Below are 15,320 nucleotides of genomic sequence, written 5' to 3'. Positions count from 1 at the left end.
GATCATTCTCTTGGAGGAGGGGGAGTGAGGCCAGATCAATCTCTTGGAGGGGGTGTGGAGTGAGGCCAAATCATTCTTTGGGGGGGATGGGAGAAGTGAAGTCAGATCATTCTCTTGATGGGCTGGAGTAGTGAGGCCAGATCATTCTCATGGTGAGGAGAAGGGAGGCGGGTAAGATGTATATTTGGTTGGGACATTGATGTCTGTGGGGGCCATTGCTCCTGCTTTTTGCTCCCGGGCGCTTTCTCTGCTTTCTGCGGTTCAGGAGTGATCTGACATGCTTTTTCAAATTTTTTCTAACTGTGCTTGTGCAGTTCAGAGCTCTGATCGTTTCGGATGTGCGAAGGTCTGCCCACAGCGCTAACAGGATCCGCAATTTTTTTTTCAGGCTAAGTATGTATGGGGGTGCCTGAAAGCAGATTTCCAAGTCAGATCTGAATTGCGCCCAGATTCAGCACTTAGAATGAAAATGGTAAAATCAGGCCCTTAGAATGAAAATGGTAAAATCAGGCCCAATGTTTCTGGATTTTGTGTGCTTATTCAACAATTCGTTTTACTGTAGGTCACTGAAGAGGATATGAGAAGCCTGTTGTTTGGTGACTACATGAATCCTGATTTGGAAGGAGATGAACGATTGTATGCAGAGGTTCCTTCAGTTAAAGAATTTAATGAGGTGGTCGTGACTTGCCTAGATGAATATAATCAGACCCATAAAACCCAGATGAATCTGGTTATATTCAGGTACTTTTTCCCTTTTACTTTAATATTTTCCCTCATGTGTAGTAAATATAATGTTTAGCTTTTGCTTGAGGTATTTGAGGGCATGTTGAAACAAGTTGCCTAATAAGCCACACCCCACTTACTATCTGATGAGATCACAGTAGAAGATTTTTGGGTTCCTTTTTAGATGTGCTATTTTTCTTTTCCCTAATTCAATATTTGCCAGTCTTACTTTCCTCTTCACTCCCACTTTCAGCTTGTTATATTTGGCCAGGATCTTGCTTCAAGATGTAACCTAAAATGGATCTTGCACCCTTTTTTTTAATTTGATTATATTCTCTGTTATTGTTCTCTTATCATTCAAGGGGCCCTTACATTGATTCCCTTATCTTTCACCCTTGTTGGAATGTAATTACCCCATGCTCGAAGCATATCCTCCTTAAAGGTCACCCACCCCACCCCTGATCGCCCCCTGGGACATCACCCCCCCACTGCCGATCATCGCCCCAGATATTGCCCACTCCCACCCCTGGTCAATCCCCATCCTCTTTAATCGCTGTGACAGTCAATCCCCACCATACCCCCAGCCCGCCCTTCACCAGTGCAAAGTACCCATCTCCCTCCCTCTCCCACGGAGCCCCCCTTTGCCTGTTCTGTCATGGCTCCAACCACCACGCCCCCCCCCCCCCACCCCCCATAGGTCTGTCCTCTTCAGGACCCACACCCTTGGCACTGCCCGATGCCCTGTGGGCAGTGTCAGGGTGGTGCTGTCCCATGTTCACTGCCCATCCTGTCCTTGAACACTCAGGGGCTTTGAGGATCTTCATTCCCACTGGTGAGGCCATAATGTCTGGTCTGCTTTGATTGGGAGCATATGTGATCCTCGCCAGTGAGAACCTCAACCAGTGAGCAGTAAGTGCAAGTGAGCCCAGACAATAGCATCCAGGACTCCAGGGGATTTTCACAATAGTTTCGTTGCAGTATTAATGTAAGCCTACTTGTTACTAATAAATAAACTTTTAAACTTCTAATTATAATTTAAATTCGGTAATGCATACTTAAATCGTGAAGCTGGTTTTGCCAGCAAAACGGGGCCAGTAGCATCACAAGAAGGCAAAAATTTGGGCCTGAACCCAATTTTATGCCTCTCACCCAATCTTACCGGCTCACCACACTGATCACCAGTGGAACGGGCCAGTAAGATCACCCCGCTCCCCTTATGTTTTTGGAAATACAGCAATCAGGTCTGCTTCCTCTTTTTCTCTGCCAACATGCTCCCTTGTTCTTTCTCTCACTATATTTTAACTGCTTTGTGCACTGCTATAGGTGAGAAAAGTCAAATTTACATTTTCTGCTAGGTATATGTTGGAACATTTGTCCCGGATCAGTCGAGTACTGAAACAGGCAAGAGGTAATGCTCTCCTGGTGGGAGTTGGAGGAAGTGGCCGTCAATCCATGACTCGTTTGGCCACATCAATGGCTAAAATGATTATCTTTCAGCCCGAAATCTCCAAGAGCTATGGAACGAATGAATGGAGAGAGGATTTAAAGGTAACGTTTATTTTATTCAAACTGTTTAGAATCACTGCTGATTCACAACAATAAATTTACCTCCATTTTATCACTGAAAATACGCAACTTTTTTTTTGGCAGCATTTGCTTCGAAGTGCAGGAATGAAAGGTCAGCCCACAGTGTTCCTCATTACTGACACACAAATTAAAGAGGAGGCATTCTTAGAGGATGTAGACAGTTTGCTCAATACTGGCGAAGTGCCAAACCTCTTTGCGGCTGACGAAAAACAGGAGCTCATGGAGGTGTGAAACATCTATGATTGAAATTGTGCAACTGCATGTCATGAAATGTAAAAATGCTTACAATCAGACTATAGGTTTGAAATGGATGGCATTTGGTTTAATACATGGATAAAAGCAAAATACAGTGAATGCTGGAATCTGAAACAAAAACAGAAAATGCTGGAAAATCTCAGCAGGTCTGACAGCATCTGTGGAGAGAGAAGAGAGTCTATGTTTCGAGTCCAGATGATCCTTCGTCAGAGCTAAGGGGGCTGAGGGGATTGGGGGGGGGGCGGGTGGTGCTGTAAATGGAAATGTAAATGAGGATGAAGAAGGCTGAGAAAGGTGCTAAATGGGAGGTTTGTTGGGGGTGGTATTGGGGGGGAGGGGGCAGCAAGGTGGAGAGCAGGAATGGAGAAGTGAAAAAATGGAAGTGAGAAAGAAGGATGACAAAAATGAATGAATGAGATGAAAAGAAGAAACAAAATGAAATAAAATAAATGGAGAAGGGTGAAGGTGGAGGAGAGAGTTCATGTCCTGAAGTTGTTGAACTCAATGTTCAGTCCGGAAGGTTTCATACATAGTTGTATGTAGTTGTACTTCGATTGAAAAGCATAATTTTGCAATTGTACTATAGATTGGGGATAACATTTTCCTTCAGAATAAACCATTTGTGCAAGGTGCAAACTCTTTTGTAAGTGGATTCAGGAGCCCAGCCTGAAATAAATCTTGATTGTAACAAAAAAATAATTTCCAGAAGTTAGTTGAAGGATGTTATATGGGAAATAAACAGGAGTGTGCAACTGATTGGATAGTTCTGCAAAGAACAAGCACATGCATCATAGGTTGAATTTTGCATTACGATTAGGATTATTATTAATAATTCCATGATTCCATGAGGTTCTTCACATTGAGCAGACACGGTTGTAACAGCATCAACTCCATTCACAAACCTTATTCAAATTTTAAGAATGTTATAATTTAAAAAAGCAGTCGGTCTTATTTTCCTTAGAAAGCAATCCCTTTAAATCAGGCATATTACCTGATTGTATACAAACATGAGCAGGAGCAGGCTTAGTCCATTCGACCCCTCGAGCCTGCTCTGCCATTCATTAAGATCATGGTTGATCTGATTGTGGTCTCTGAATGTTCCACATTCCTGCATAGCCCCAAGAGCCTTTAACTCGCTTGTTAGTCAGAGTGTATCGACCTCCACCTTAAAAAATGTGAAATAACCCTGTCTCCACTGTTTTCTGGGGAAGGGAATTTCAAAGACTAACAGCCCTTTGAGAGAAAAAAATTGTCCTTATCTCAGTTTTGAATGGGAGACACCACATGTGAAAATCTCCTAGTCACCACAATCAGGTGCACTGTTCGGGTACACTGAGGGAGAATTTGGCATGGCTAATCCACCTAACGTGCACATCTTTGGACAGTGGGAAGAAACCAGAGGAAATGCACGCAGACATGGGGAGAACGTGCAGGCTATACACAGACAGTGACCCAAGCTGGGAATTGAACGTGGCGCTGTGAGACAGCAGTGCTAACCACTGTGCCACTTTGCCGCCCTGCTTACTTTCCTACCTATCATTGTATCATCAGCAAACTTAACAACCATTTACTTGATCCCTTTGTCCATTGATATAAATTGTAAATAATTGATGCGTGGGGCACCCCATTTGTCACATCTTGCCAACTCAACAATGACCCACTTACGTCTACTCTCTGTTAGCTAACTAATCCCCTAGAATGTTAATATGTTACCACCTATAAGCTCATATTTTGTGTAGTGTCCTTTAATGTAACACCTTGTCAAATACCTTCTGGAAATTTAAGGATCAACATTTCCATGGGTTCTCTTTTATCCAGGTTGTTATTTCCTCAAAGAGTTCCAATAAATTAGTCAAACATGATTTCCCTTCACAAAACCATGTTGACTTTGCCTGATTGCATTTCGATTTTTTAAATGCCCTGCTGTAGCCTCCTTAAAAGTAGATTCCAGCAATTTCCCAGTGACAGTTGTTAAGCTAACTGACCTGTAGTTTCCTCTTGTCTGCCGCTTTAAGTAAGTAACAATCCACGGTGGCCTCTAACATTGATATTTCTAGAATTTGTGGACCTCATTAGCATGAACCAAACAAAGTAAATGACACTAAATGTTCCTTCCGATTTGTGAAGATTTCAAATTATGACTTGACAAACCATTCTCTGTTGGCTCCTTCCTATATTCTTCGGTCATTTAAAAACGCATGACTACAATCCTCACTCAAAGTAAACAGGCTGTTAGATCCACAAATTAATCAATCACAACGTGCAATGCTGGCACAACCATTAAGATTGTGATTCAAGGAATTTCAGGGACAGTGTATTTAAATAAGAAAGCTGTAATATTTGATGACCATAGGAATAAATTTTTAACAGCATTTGGTAATAAATTTCATTTTAATTTCATAGGGCGTCCGCGTGGCAGCTCAAGCAGGAAATAAAAATGCTGACTTCAGTCCTCTAGCTCTCTTTGCTTTCTTTGTGAGTCGCTGCAGGGAGAACTTACATGTTGTTGTGGCCTTCAGCCCCATTGGAGATGCTTTCCGAAATCGTCTGAGGCAATTCCCTTCGCTCATCAACTGTTGCACTATTGACTGGTTCCAGGTATGTTAAATATTTTTAATGTTGGATATTAATATGGATCTACCTTCAGATAGAGGAGGTATAGAAGAGATTTACTAGAATTATAGTAAGAAGTCTCATGACACCAGGTTAAAGTCCAACAGGTTTACTTGGAAGCACGAACTTTCAGAGCTCTGCTGCTTTATCATGTGAGTGGAGGTAGGTTCACAAACAAAGCATATATAGGCAAAGACAATTATAAGATAATTACAGATTGGAATGTAAAAAATGTTGGAACGCACATCTTTATAGGTAATCAAGTACAAAGAGTGTGCGTGGAGAGAGGGATAATCACAGGCCAAAGAGGTGTGAATTGTCTCAAGCCAGGACAGTTCGTAGGATTTTGCAAACCTAGGTAGTATGGTGGGGGTTACAAGTAATGTGACATGAATCCAAGATCCCGGTTGAGGCCGTCCTCATGTGCGGAGTTTCAGTTTCTGCTTGGCGATGCTGTGATGTGTCTCTTGAAAGCCACCTTGGAGAATGCTTACCCAAAGATTGGAGGCTGAATGCCCTTGACTGCTGAAGTGCTTCCCGACAGGAAGGAAACACTCCTGCCTGGTGATTGTTGCTCAGTATCTGTTCATCTGTTGTCGTAGCGTCTGCATGGTCTCACCGATGTACCACACCTCAGGACATCCTTTAGCGCAATGTATGAGGTAGACTTTGTTGGCCAGCCGAATATGTACCGTGTCCCTGGTGGGTGGTGTTCTCACGTATGATGGTGGTATCCATGTCCATGATCCATCACACCTTGCAGAGTTGCTGTAGCAGGGTTGTGCAGTGTCTTGGTCACTGTTCTCCTGAAGGCTGGGTTATTTGCTGTATACCAAAGGTCTGCACAGCGCTCCGAAAGCTTGTGGCTTGTTCTTCTAAATAAACCTGTTGGACTTTAATCTAGTGTTGTGAGACTTTTTACTGTGCTTACCCCAGTCCAACACCAGTATTTCCACATCATAGTTTGCTGCAAACAATGGTTTGTTTGAGGTTGTGCGATTGTTTGAAGGCAAGTAGTGGGAGTGTGGGGATGGCCTTGGCAAGATGTTCATCATCATTGATGACATAAGACTTCGAAGAAGGTGTAGTTTCTACGCTCCGGAGACGATACTGGACAATGAAGGGTATCTGTTGGTCGTGTCCCGTGTTTGCCTTTTGAGGAACTTGGTGCGGTTTTTCGCTGTGGCATGTCGGAATTGTCGATCGATCAGTCAAGCACCATATGCTTTTCTTACAAGGGTGTCTTTCAACATTTGTAGTTGTCTGTTGCATTCCCCCTTGTCTGAGCAGATCCTGTGTATACAGAGAGCTTGTCCATAGGGGACGACTTCTTTAACATCAGGTTGGAACCTGGAGGAGTGGAGCATCATGAGGTTATCTGTGAGCTTCTGGTAGAGTGAGGTGCTGAGGTGTCGGCCCTGAATGGAGATGCTGTGTCCAAGAATGCAAATGATTCTGGAGAGTAGTCCAGGGTGAGTCTGATGGTGAGATGGAACTTGTTGATGTCATAGTGTAGTCTTTTCACTGATTTTTCACTGTGAGTCCAAAGGAAGAAAATGTCATTGATGTATCTGGTGTATAGCATCAGTTGAAGGTCCCATTCAGTGAAGAGGTCTTCCTTGAACTTGTGCATGAAGATATTGGCATATCGATGTGCAAATTTCGTCCCATGGCTGTTCCGTGTGTCTGGATGGAGAACTGGTTGTCCAAGGTAAAGATCTTGTGGTCCAGGATGAAGCGGATGAGTTGTAAAATTACATTTGGAGATTGGCAGTTGTTGGTGTTGAGTACTGAGGCAGTTGCAGCAATGCCGTCATCGTGGGGGATGCCGGTGTAGAGTGCCGAGATGTCCATTGTGCCAAGGAGCATACCTGGTTCAACTGGTCTGTGGGTTCTGAGTTTCTGCAAGAAGTGTGTAGTGTCGCGACAGAAGAACAAAGAACAAAGAACAACACAGCACGGGAAACAGGCCCTTCGGCCCAACGAGCCCGCGCCGCCGTCCTACTATCTCAGTGACCTATTCATGATTTTAGTCTACGCCTAACGTGCTGGGAGTTCCTTGTGCGAAGGGTTTCAGGATGCCTCGATATAGCCAGAGAGTTTCTCACACAGGGTCCCATTGCCTGATACGATGGGACGACCGAGTGTGTTGGCCTTGTGGATCTTCGGGAGGCAGTAGAGATCTCCAACATAAGGAGTACGTGGGATGAGAGTATGTCGGGTGCTCTGAAGGTGTGGGCCAAAGGTCTTGATCGGACAGTTGAGTTGGCAGGTGTGTTCTTTGGTTGGATCTGCGGGTAACTATCTGTAGTGTTCCTGGTTGTTCAGTTGTCAGAGCTTATTTTACTCAAGACAATGTTTTGTATTGTGTTTGGTAAATACTCAATAACAAGACTGCATTAAGATTGGTGGGTTCTCCTCACAAGCAAGGCCAATTGCAATGCTGAAGCAGCTATCAAAAATTCCTAGGATACAACGTTAATTTGTGTGCTGCTGTTTTTCATGGCTGTATGCTGACATAGCTCTGCTTGCATCCGAAGAAGTTGAAAGATGAACATGCCATGCAACACATAAATAATGTAACTGGTTAACAAATATGTAGAGAATGCCTTTCTTATTCAGTCGTGAAACTACAAGCAAGGTGGACCCTATTCTGGGACTCAACAAGTTGCAGCTTTGTGCTCAGGCAAAGTTGTGGAAGCATAATGGTGAGTTACTGGAGTGAGGTTTCTGATTATCACAGAGAAGCAGAGAGTTGCATAACATTGCATAAGTATGCGGGCAGTCGTAGCAGTGCCAGTTGCTCTGCAGAATGCACAGGACAGGAAGGAGAATTTGTTAGGGCACGTGTAAAGGGCAAGTGAGACCATATAATGAGGCTTTTCTTCAATTGAAAGAAATTACCCCAACATGGATTGAGCAATTCCTTATTATGTCTAATTCAGATCCCTGTGGAAAAGTCCTCTTGGAAGAGCTGAGGGACAACATCCAAGATGTACAGGTTAGATGGATTGGTCATAGCATAAGGGACATTGGCAGGGTAAATAATGTGAGGTTACAGGGATAAGGCCTGGCTGGAATTGTTATTGGTGCAGACTCAATGGGCCAAATGGCCTTCTCCTGTAGGAATTCTATTTTATGATTCTATGATCAAGGACATGCAGAGTAGCAGTAGTGGAAGAACCAGCGAGACCATGCTGCTTGATGCTAATGTACTCACAGGACAAAATCTCAGTACCCTTCATCATCTGTTGGAGTACAGATTGCTGGACTATCAGCCTGTATGTTTAGTCGTGGACTGAGATATGGATGCATAATGGCAGCTGACTGTACTATTAGTGTCCCAGATCAGAATCCCAAGTATATTATGAAGACAGAATAGACCCCAACTATTTTTCTACCTTGACATAAATGTGAGGAAAGATATTTGTTTATGGGAATGATCCCTCTGACAAACTATGGATCTTTTATAGTGAAACAAACTTTATTTAATAACACAGTTTAAATATAACTTTAACAAAAGGAGCAGCTTAACCATTAACAGTTGAACAATATTTAAAAATGAAAGGAAGCAACTTTAGTCTATAGCTTATGACTGTTCCGGTTCAAAATAAGTCCCAACCATGTCCACTTTTAAATAAATACAACTAACAAACCCAGGCATACTTTCCTTCACAGAGAGATAGAGGTCTAGAAGCCTGGAAAATCCTTCTATCTTCAACCATTCTGCAGGTGCAACTACTTTCTGCAAATGTTTTTCTTTTCCCTCTGCTATAGAACTAGTTCTGCACAATAACCTTATCACTTTATGACCTTGTCAATCACTCTAATCAGAAATTCCAGCAGAACTTAAGTAAACAGAAGTCTAACTCTAAATAAACACTTGCAAGGTTGAAATGAGTAATTATCTTGCTCTCTAAAAATCTGAGCTGCATTCCCTCCATACATACTGACTGCCTGTAGTATAAGGCTGATTGTTTTTAACATTCTTCTTAAACGTAATATATATCAATTGCACTACTATCATCACCTTACCTGAATGGAGCAAATGCAGCCTGATTGGCAGCAGCCAAAGCCTGCATACCAGTAGCGAGGGAACTCACAAACTCTCCCTGATGTTCCACTGCAGCACTGATACTCCAACAATACTGCTGTGGCAGCTGAGAAAGCAATTAGCAGACACTCCATCATGGGCCAACCTGACGATGCTCCATAAAATTGCTCACCACTTTCCTAATGACTAGGATGGGTTCCAAGCTCTGCCTTGGTAGAAGTAGACTTGCCCATTCATCTAGACAGTGACTGGGGGCTATCTGGCAAAACTGTCAATGCAAAAAGCATCTTAGTGTGCCTATTCATTAGTTTTCTCTGAGTGTGGTCCACCCTAATGAGGTCCTCATCTGAGTTCCCTCCAGTAGAACTGATGTCATGATGTGGATATGCCGGCGTTGGACTGGGGTAAGCACAGTAAAAAGTCTGACAACACCAGGTTTAAGTCCAACTGATTTATTTGATAGTAAACTCACAAGCTTTCGGGGTTTGTCCCTTTGTCAGGTGTGAGTTTACTATCAAATAAATCGGTTGGACTAGAACTGATGTGCCAGTTCACTCTCCAGGAGGTTTGCATTAAAGCTTGCCTATCCCACTGACCTAGCTACAGGCCACTCATGCCCTGTAATTCAGCCTGTGGAATTTTCCTGTCCCACCCGCCATGGGCGGACCTTGAGCTACCAGCTGACAGTACAGAAGCATAAGGAGAGGTAGGACATAGGGAACAGGGTTTGGTGAAGTAATCAGGAGGTCTGTCTCACTCCATCAGCAGTTTCTATTTCATGGTGCTTTGAGGATTAGGATCTGCCATGAGTTAAGAACTTGGAGAAATTTACTGCCAGCCAGGGTGGCCTGTGCTGCATTGAATGTGCCAAGCTCCATTGCATTGCAGCCATTGATCCAGTTGATCATCTCCTCCAGGATGATAAAGGAATGTATCCATCCTGACCAGTCTCAGTTCTCTGGCTTTCATCTGTTTTGTATCACCTTCACCTGCAAGTGAGAGGACAGAATGTCTTTAACTTTCAGTAGGTTTGGATGAGGGATGTGTATGCCTGGTAAGATCTAAAGGTATGTGTGAATGAGCTGCAGTGTAAGGATGTTAGGAATGCATGAAACTCACAAATTATGTAAATGTGTGGCTGAAGTTTTTGGTGGGCAAATTTCAGAAGTGGTGCAAATTATTTTGGGTGTAGAGATGGTTTGACATTAAACTTAATATTAACCAGCTAAGTATTATTAACTTTATGGAGTAAACAGCACAACTCCAGTTTTGTGCTGTGGTGACACCAAAATGCAAATTCTAGGACAATGTATTTTAAAGTTAATGGGATGAGGTTTTACAATATTGCAGCGCGGTTAGGTCTTCGTAAACATTTAGGCTTTGAGGTATATCAGAAGCCTTAGACCAAAAGTGTAAAAATTCTATTATGATCATTATACATTTCAAAATCCAGTAATTTTATGCATTTCCTATTGTCACTGAATTCCTTTTCTGGTAACAACAAATAAACATTTCTTACTTAAATATTTGATTTTCTTCGACAGCCATGGCCTGAAGATGCACTTGAACGAGTTGCGAACACCTTTCTTGAAACTCTGGAACTGACAAATTTTGAACGTAGAGAAGTTGTTCCTATTTGTAAATTCTTCCACACATCTGTTATTACGCTATCAACAAAGTGAGTATGCAATATTAGATTGCATATTTGTTATCTGTTCACAAAATTCAACACACCTTCAGCAGCTTCATATTAGAAAAGCAAAATGATTAATTCAAGTGAGCTGAAAGCTTTGGGTTTCCAGAAAATAAATTACACAGATTTTAAATGGCCAGGCAGGAATGGAAAACACAATGAATCATGACAGAGGCTTATCACTAGCTCTTTCTTTAACCAATGCTGTTTTTTACATGAAGGCAGCCTAGATGCCCATTTATAACCATTTAAGGAATGTGAGGAGCTGATGTGATGTTATCACAAGGGATTGCAATATGTGCCAATCCTCTTGAGCCACTGCCATTCCCACTGATTGGCAAGAAAACAGACTATAGGAAGTCCAAGGCTAGTTGAAGCCTGTATTCAAATAGTCCACCAATCTTTTTGAAATAGGCAGGATTGTGGCAGCAAGAGCTTCACAGACTCCTGTACAAAGGTATATCCACAGAGAACCACACACCCCTAGCTGATGTAGTCACAGAAATAACCACATGCCTCCTCGTAGACAGCAAAGTTTTTATGCCACAGGCCATATAGCCACAGAAACTGGAATTAGCCTCCATGAGCTTGATTTTACAGGGCATTGTGGTCCATGTAATTTAATGACGAGAGCAAAGTTAATTGCTACAAGGCAAGACTTCCACTCTCTATTTCAGAATCACAACATGGTTACAACACAAAAGGAGATCATTCTGTCCGTTAGCTCTCCAAAGGAGCAATTTATCTTGGTTCCCCTGTCTTCTCCTCACATTCATTCTTTTCAGGTATTAGAGTCATAGAGGTTTACAGCATGGAAGCAGGCCCTTCAGCCAACTTGTCCATGCCATCCCTTTTTTTAACCACTGAGCTATTTCCAATTACCCACTTTGGGCCCATGTGCCTCTATAGCCATCTTACCCACATAACTGTCTAAAAGCTTTTTAAAAGACAAAATTGTACCCACCTCTACTACTACCTCTGGCAGCTTGTTTCAGACACTCACGACTCTCTAAGTGAAGAAATTGCCCCTCTGGACCCTTTTACATCTCTCCCCTCTCACCTTAAACCTATGCCATCTAGGTTTAAACACCCCTACCTTTGGGAAAAGGTATTGACTATCTAGCTGATCTGTGTCCTTCGTTATTTTATAGACCTCTATAAGATCACCCTACGCTCCAGAAAAAAAGTCCCAATCTGTCCAGCCTCTCCTTAATCCAGTTCATTCTTAAAATGCCTTAATTGAACCTACCTTCATTCTCAGGCAATGCATTTCAGACCCCAATCACTCACTGCATGATAAGGTTTTTTTTCATGTCTCCGTTGTTGCTTTTTCCAATTATTTTAAATCTGTGCCCTCTTTTTCTTGATTCTTCTACCAATGGCAACAGTTTTTCCTTATCCACTCTGATTTTGTATGCCTTTATTGAATCTCCCGTCAATTTTCTCCAAGGAAAACAGTTGTATGCTCTCCAATTTATCAATGTAACTGAAATTCATCATTTCTGGAACCATTGTCACAGATTTTTTCTGTTCTTTCGCTAATGCTTTTGTATCTTTCCTAAAGTGTGGCCTCAGACTAGACTGCTCCTATTGAGGCTGAACCAGTGTTCTATACAAGTCGCATATAACCTCCTTGCTTTTGTACATGATGCCACTAGTAATAAAGGCTATAGATGCTGTATGCTTTATTAACAGCCCCTCAACCTGTCTTGCCATCTTCAATGATTTATTTGCATATATACCAATACCCCTCTTCTCCCGAACCCACCTTAGAGCTGTAACTTTAGTTTATAATGTCCCTCTGTGTTCTTCCTATCTAACTGAATCACTTCACACTTTGCTGCAGTAAATTTTATCTCCAACATGTCCAACCATTTCACCAACCTATAGTCCTAGCAGCACCAGACTTTGCAGAGTGTCCACGGCTGGACTGCTGACTGCCCTATAAAAAGGGACTCTGACTTCAGGTAAGTCTGGACTGTAACTGGGTCCAGGCTGGCAGGTGGGGTGAGGTGGACGGGTGTAGAACTGCCACTGGTAAAATAGAAACTGGGATGAGTTGAGGGCCTTAAGTGGCTATTAGTTAACCAACCATTAAATAAGTATTGCTACAATTGTACAGGCCTCTGATGAGGATATGCTTGGAAAACTGTGTGCTGTTTTGGTGTCAATATTCGAGGAAGGCTATATTTGCACAGAAAGCGAAGGTCCACTAGATAGTCCCTAGAGAAAGGGTTTCCTGAGAGAATGAATAAAATAGGCCTATATTCTCTGGAGTTTAGACAAGTTAGAAACATACAAGACTTCGAAGGGCCCCGGTGGGGTTGACAGTGAAAGGTTGTTTCCACAGGCTGGGAAATCAAGAACATGAGTGTTGGGGGGGGCACAGTCTCAGGATAAAAGGTCAATCATTTAAGATCGAGATAAAGAGAAATTTCTTCATTCCAGGGGTTGTGAATGCTCCATACATTGAAGGCTGGGAAGACAAATATTGGTGTCTCAGGGAATCAAGGGGAGAATATTGGGAAATGGAGTTGAAACCAAGATCAACTATGATTGTATTGAACGGTGGAGCGGTTTGATGGGACATATGGTCCTATCTTTTATTTTCCCATCATCTTATTCCTGTCAGGCCACTGCCTGTGCTGGCAGCATGTAAATATTGCCCAGGAATTAAAATTCCGTATGCCTTAATTTTAGGGTTATAAAAGTGTTTTACACTTGGTTGCATTTTGTCCATCAAAATGGGGGTTAAAATAAAAGCTCACTGTTTCCTTTCATTAGTGACTGCAAATAAGACTTAACTGTGTTAGTTTAGCCTGTTAAAAAATACTTGAATGTGATCGATAATAGTATTCTATTCAGAGACGACACGAATGCACAGTGGAAATTTATCTGTTAAATTCGAGGCACTATACTGGTCTGCTATTTGTTCAGGACAAAATTATCACAAACTATTTAAGCTGCTCACTCCAGGCTTGGCAATTAAAGCAGACTGTGTTGAGCATGAGAAAGGGATTTAATAAAGCTCAAATTGTAATGGCAAATCTAAACCAGGTCTGGAATACAGTAGAATGTAGCTCCCTTAAGAAGGGCCCTTTGACTTGAGTATAACTCCAGTGTAGTGTGAAACTTGTTTTTAAACAATACAAACCTGTTTTCCTGTTATGGGAATTGTTGCTTTAAAAATCTAGTGACTGAGAACAGAATTCAATTGCTGTAGTATGATTCACAACATACTGGGGTTTTCACCCCCAGTGCACACCTCAAGCCGTGGGTTTTGAGATTTTCTAGCTGATCCAGGCAATTCCTTATTTAATCCATTATATAGGCTGGATTTTAAGCTCCCATGTTAACGGGTTTGAAGACAAGGGGGCTCATGATATGCAGCACGTCGCTTGCCTGCTACCCAGCCTTCTGCTGCCCTCTGTCTTACAGGGGTGAACCTCCTTTGCAGGGTCATGGGCCCATTGGAGGCAGCCGTAACAAAGCCCTCTCCTCCCCCCGCCACACACACCCCAACAACTCCCAACCCCTCATACCCAATCCTCATCTTTTTCATGCCCCTTTCAGGACTTGTCAGCCTGGGTCCAGAAATACTCCGGGTTTACTTTGCCACAGCTGGGATTACACACTTTCCAGCCATCTGATTGGCTGGGCCTTCTCTAAGATGGATCCTCCTCCCAAAACTGGAGCAAAAGTCTTGCCTTGGAGCAATTAACACTGCCCCAAGCATTAAATCGCTGCAGGGCAGGCAGTAATATCATGGGTGGACTCCCTCCCAACTTTTCAGAGATTGGGAGTGGAGTATCGTGGATCGGGATCACTGCCTTGTAAAACGCAGCCCATCATCTGTGAATTTGACACCAATGTGAAGTTTCACAATATTTATTTGTTTTAGGTTTCTTCACGAGCTAAATCGCCATAATTATGTCACTCCCACATCCTACCTGGAGCTTATTGCTGCTTTTCGTCTACTCTTAACACAGAAGCGTGATACTGTGCTGAAAGCTAAAAAACGATACACAAATGGATTGGATAAACTGGCATTTGCTGAGTCACAGGTAAATGAACAAAAAACAAATAGAAAACTTAGAAAATCTCACATTCTTCAACCAAAATTTTCCATCCTCTCTATTTTCTCATGCTTCTGAAACCTAAAGGAATTTGGTTGTCAGCCAAATTTTCTATTCCCATTCGCAACAGGTCCTTCCACAGGTAGACTGGAGAATCCTACCTTTCATTTAGTTTTGAAATTAACCTGTAGTTTAGTGGCCTTTCCACCATTACAAAATCATAAATTTCTCCAAAGAGCATGCTCAGACAGAGAGGCTTTTGTGAAATCATCAGTGCAGAGGAATATCCATGCATGATTAATTATAAGTTTTAATAAGG

At 42.4% G+C, this 15,320-nt stretch overlaps 1 protein-coding gene across 1 annotated transcript in view; it reads left to right on the top strand.

The window, feature by feature from the left end:
* The window catches only part of dnah12 (dynein, axonemal, heavy chain 12), a 193,715-nt gene that overhangs the window by 112,380 nt on the left and 66,015 nt on the right, over positions 1 to 15,320 (top strand). Inside the window, exons 42-47 of the mRNA XM_080182788.1 lie at positions 563 to 741; positions 2,079 to 2,271; positions 2,374 to 2,535; positions 4,969 to 5,163; positions 10,777 to 10,910; positions 14,827 to 14,989. Coding sequence (XP_080038914.1) covers positions 563 to 741; positions 2,079 to 2,271; positions 2,374 to 2,535; positions 4,969 to 5,163; positions 10,777 to 10,910; positions 14,827 to 14,989 — 1,026 coding nt within the window. The remainder of the gene's footprint in view (positions 1 to 562; positions 742 to 2,078; positions 2,272 to 2,373; positions 2,536 to 4,968; positions 5,164 to 10,776; positions 10,911 to 14,826; positions 14,990 to 15,320) is intronic.

Source organism: Carcharhinus amblyrhynchos, chromosome 3 (assembly GCF_965287045.1).
Source record: "Carcharhinus amblyrhynchos chromosome 3, sCarAmb.v2.hapA, whole genome shotgun sequence".
NCBI classification, from domain to species: domain Eukaryota; kingdom Metazoa; phylum Chordata; class Chondrichthyes; order Carcharhiniformes; family Carcharhinidae; genus Carcharhinus; species Carcharhinus amblyrhynchos.
Note: the sequence above shows the minus strand (reverse complement) of the source record. Positions and strands in the feature narration are given on the sequence as shown.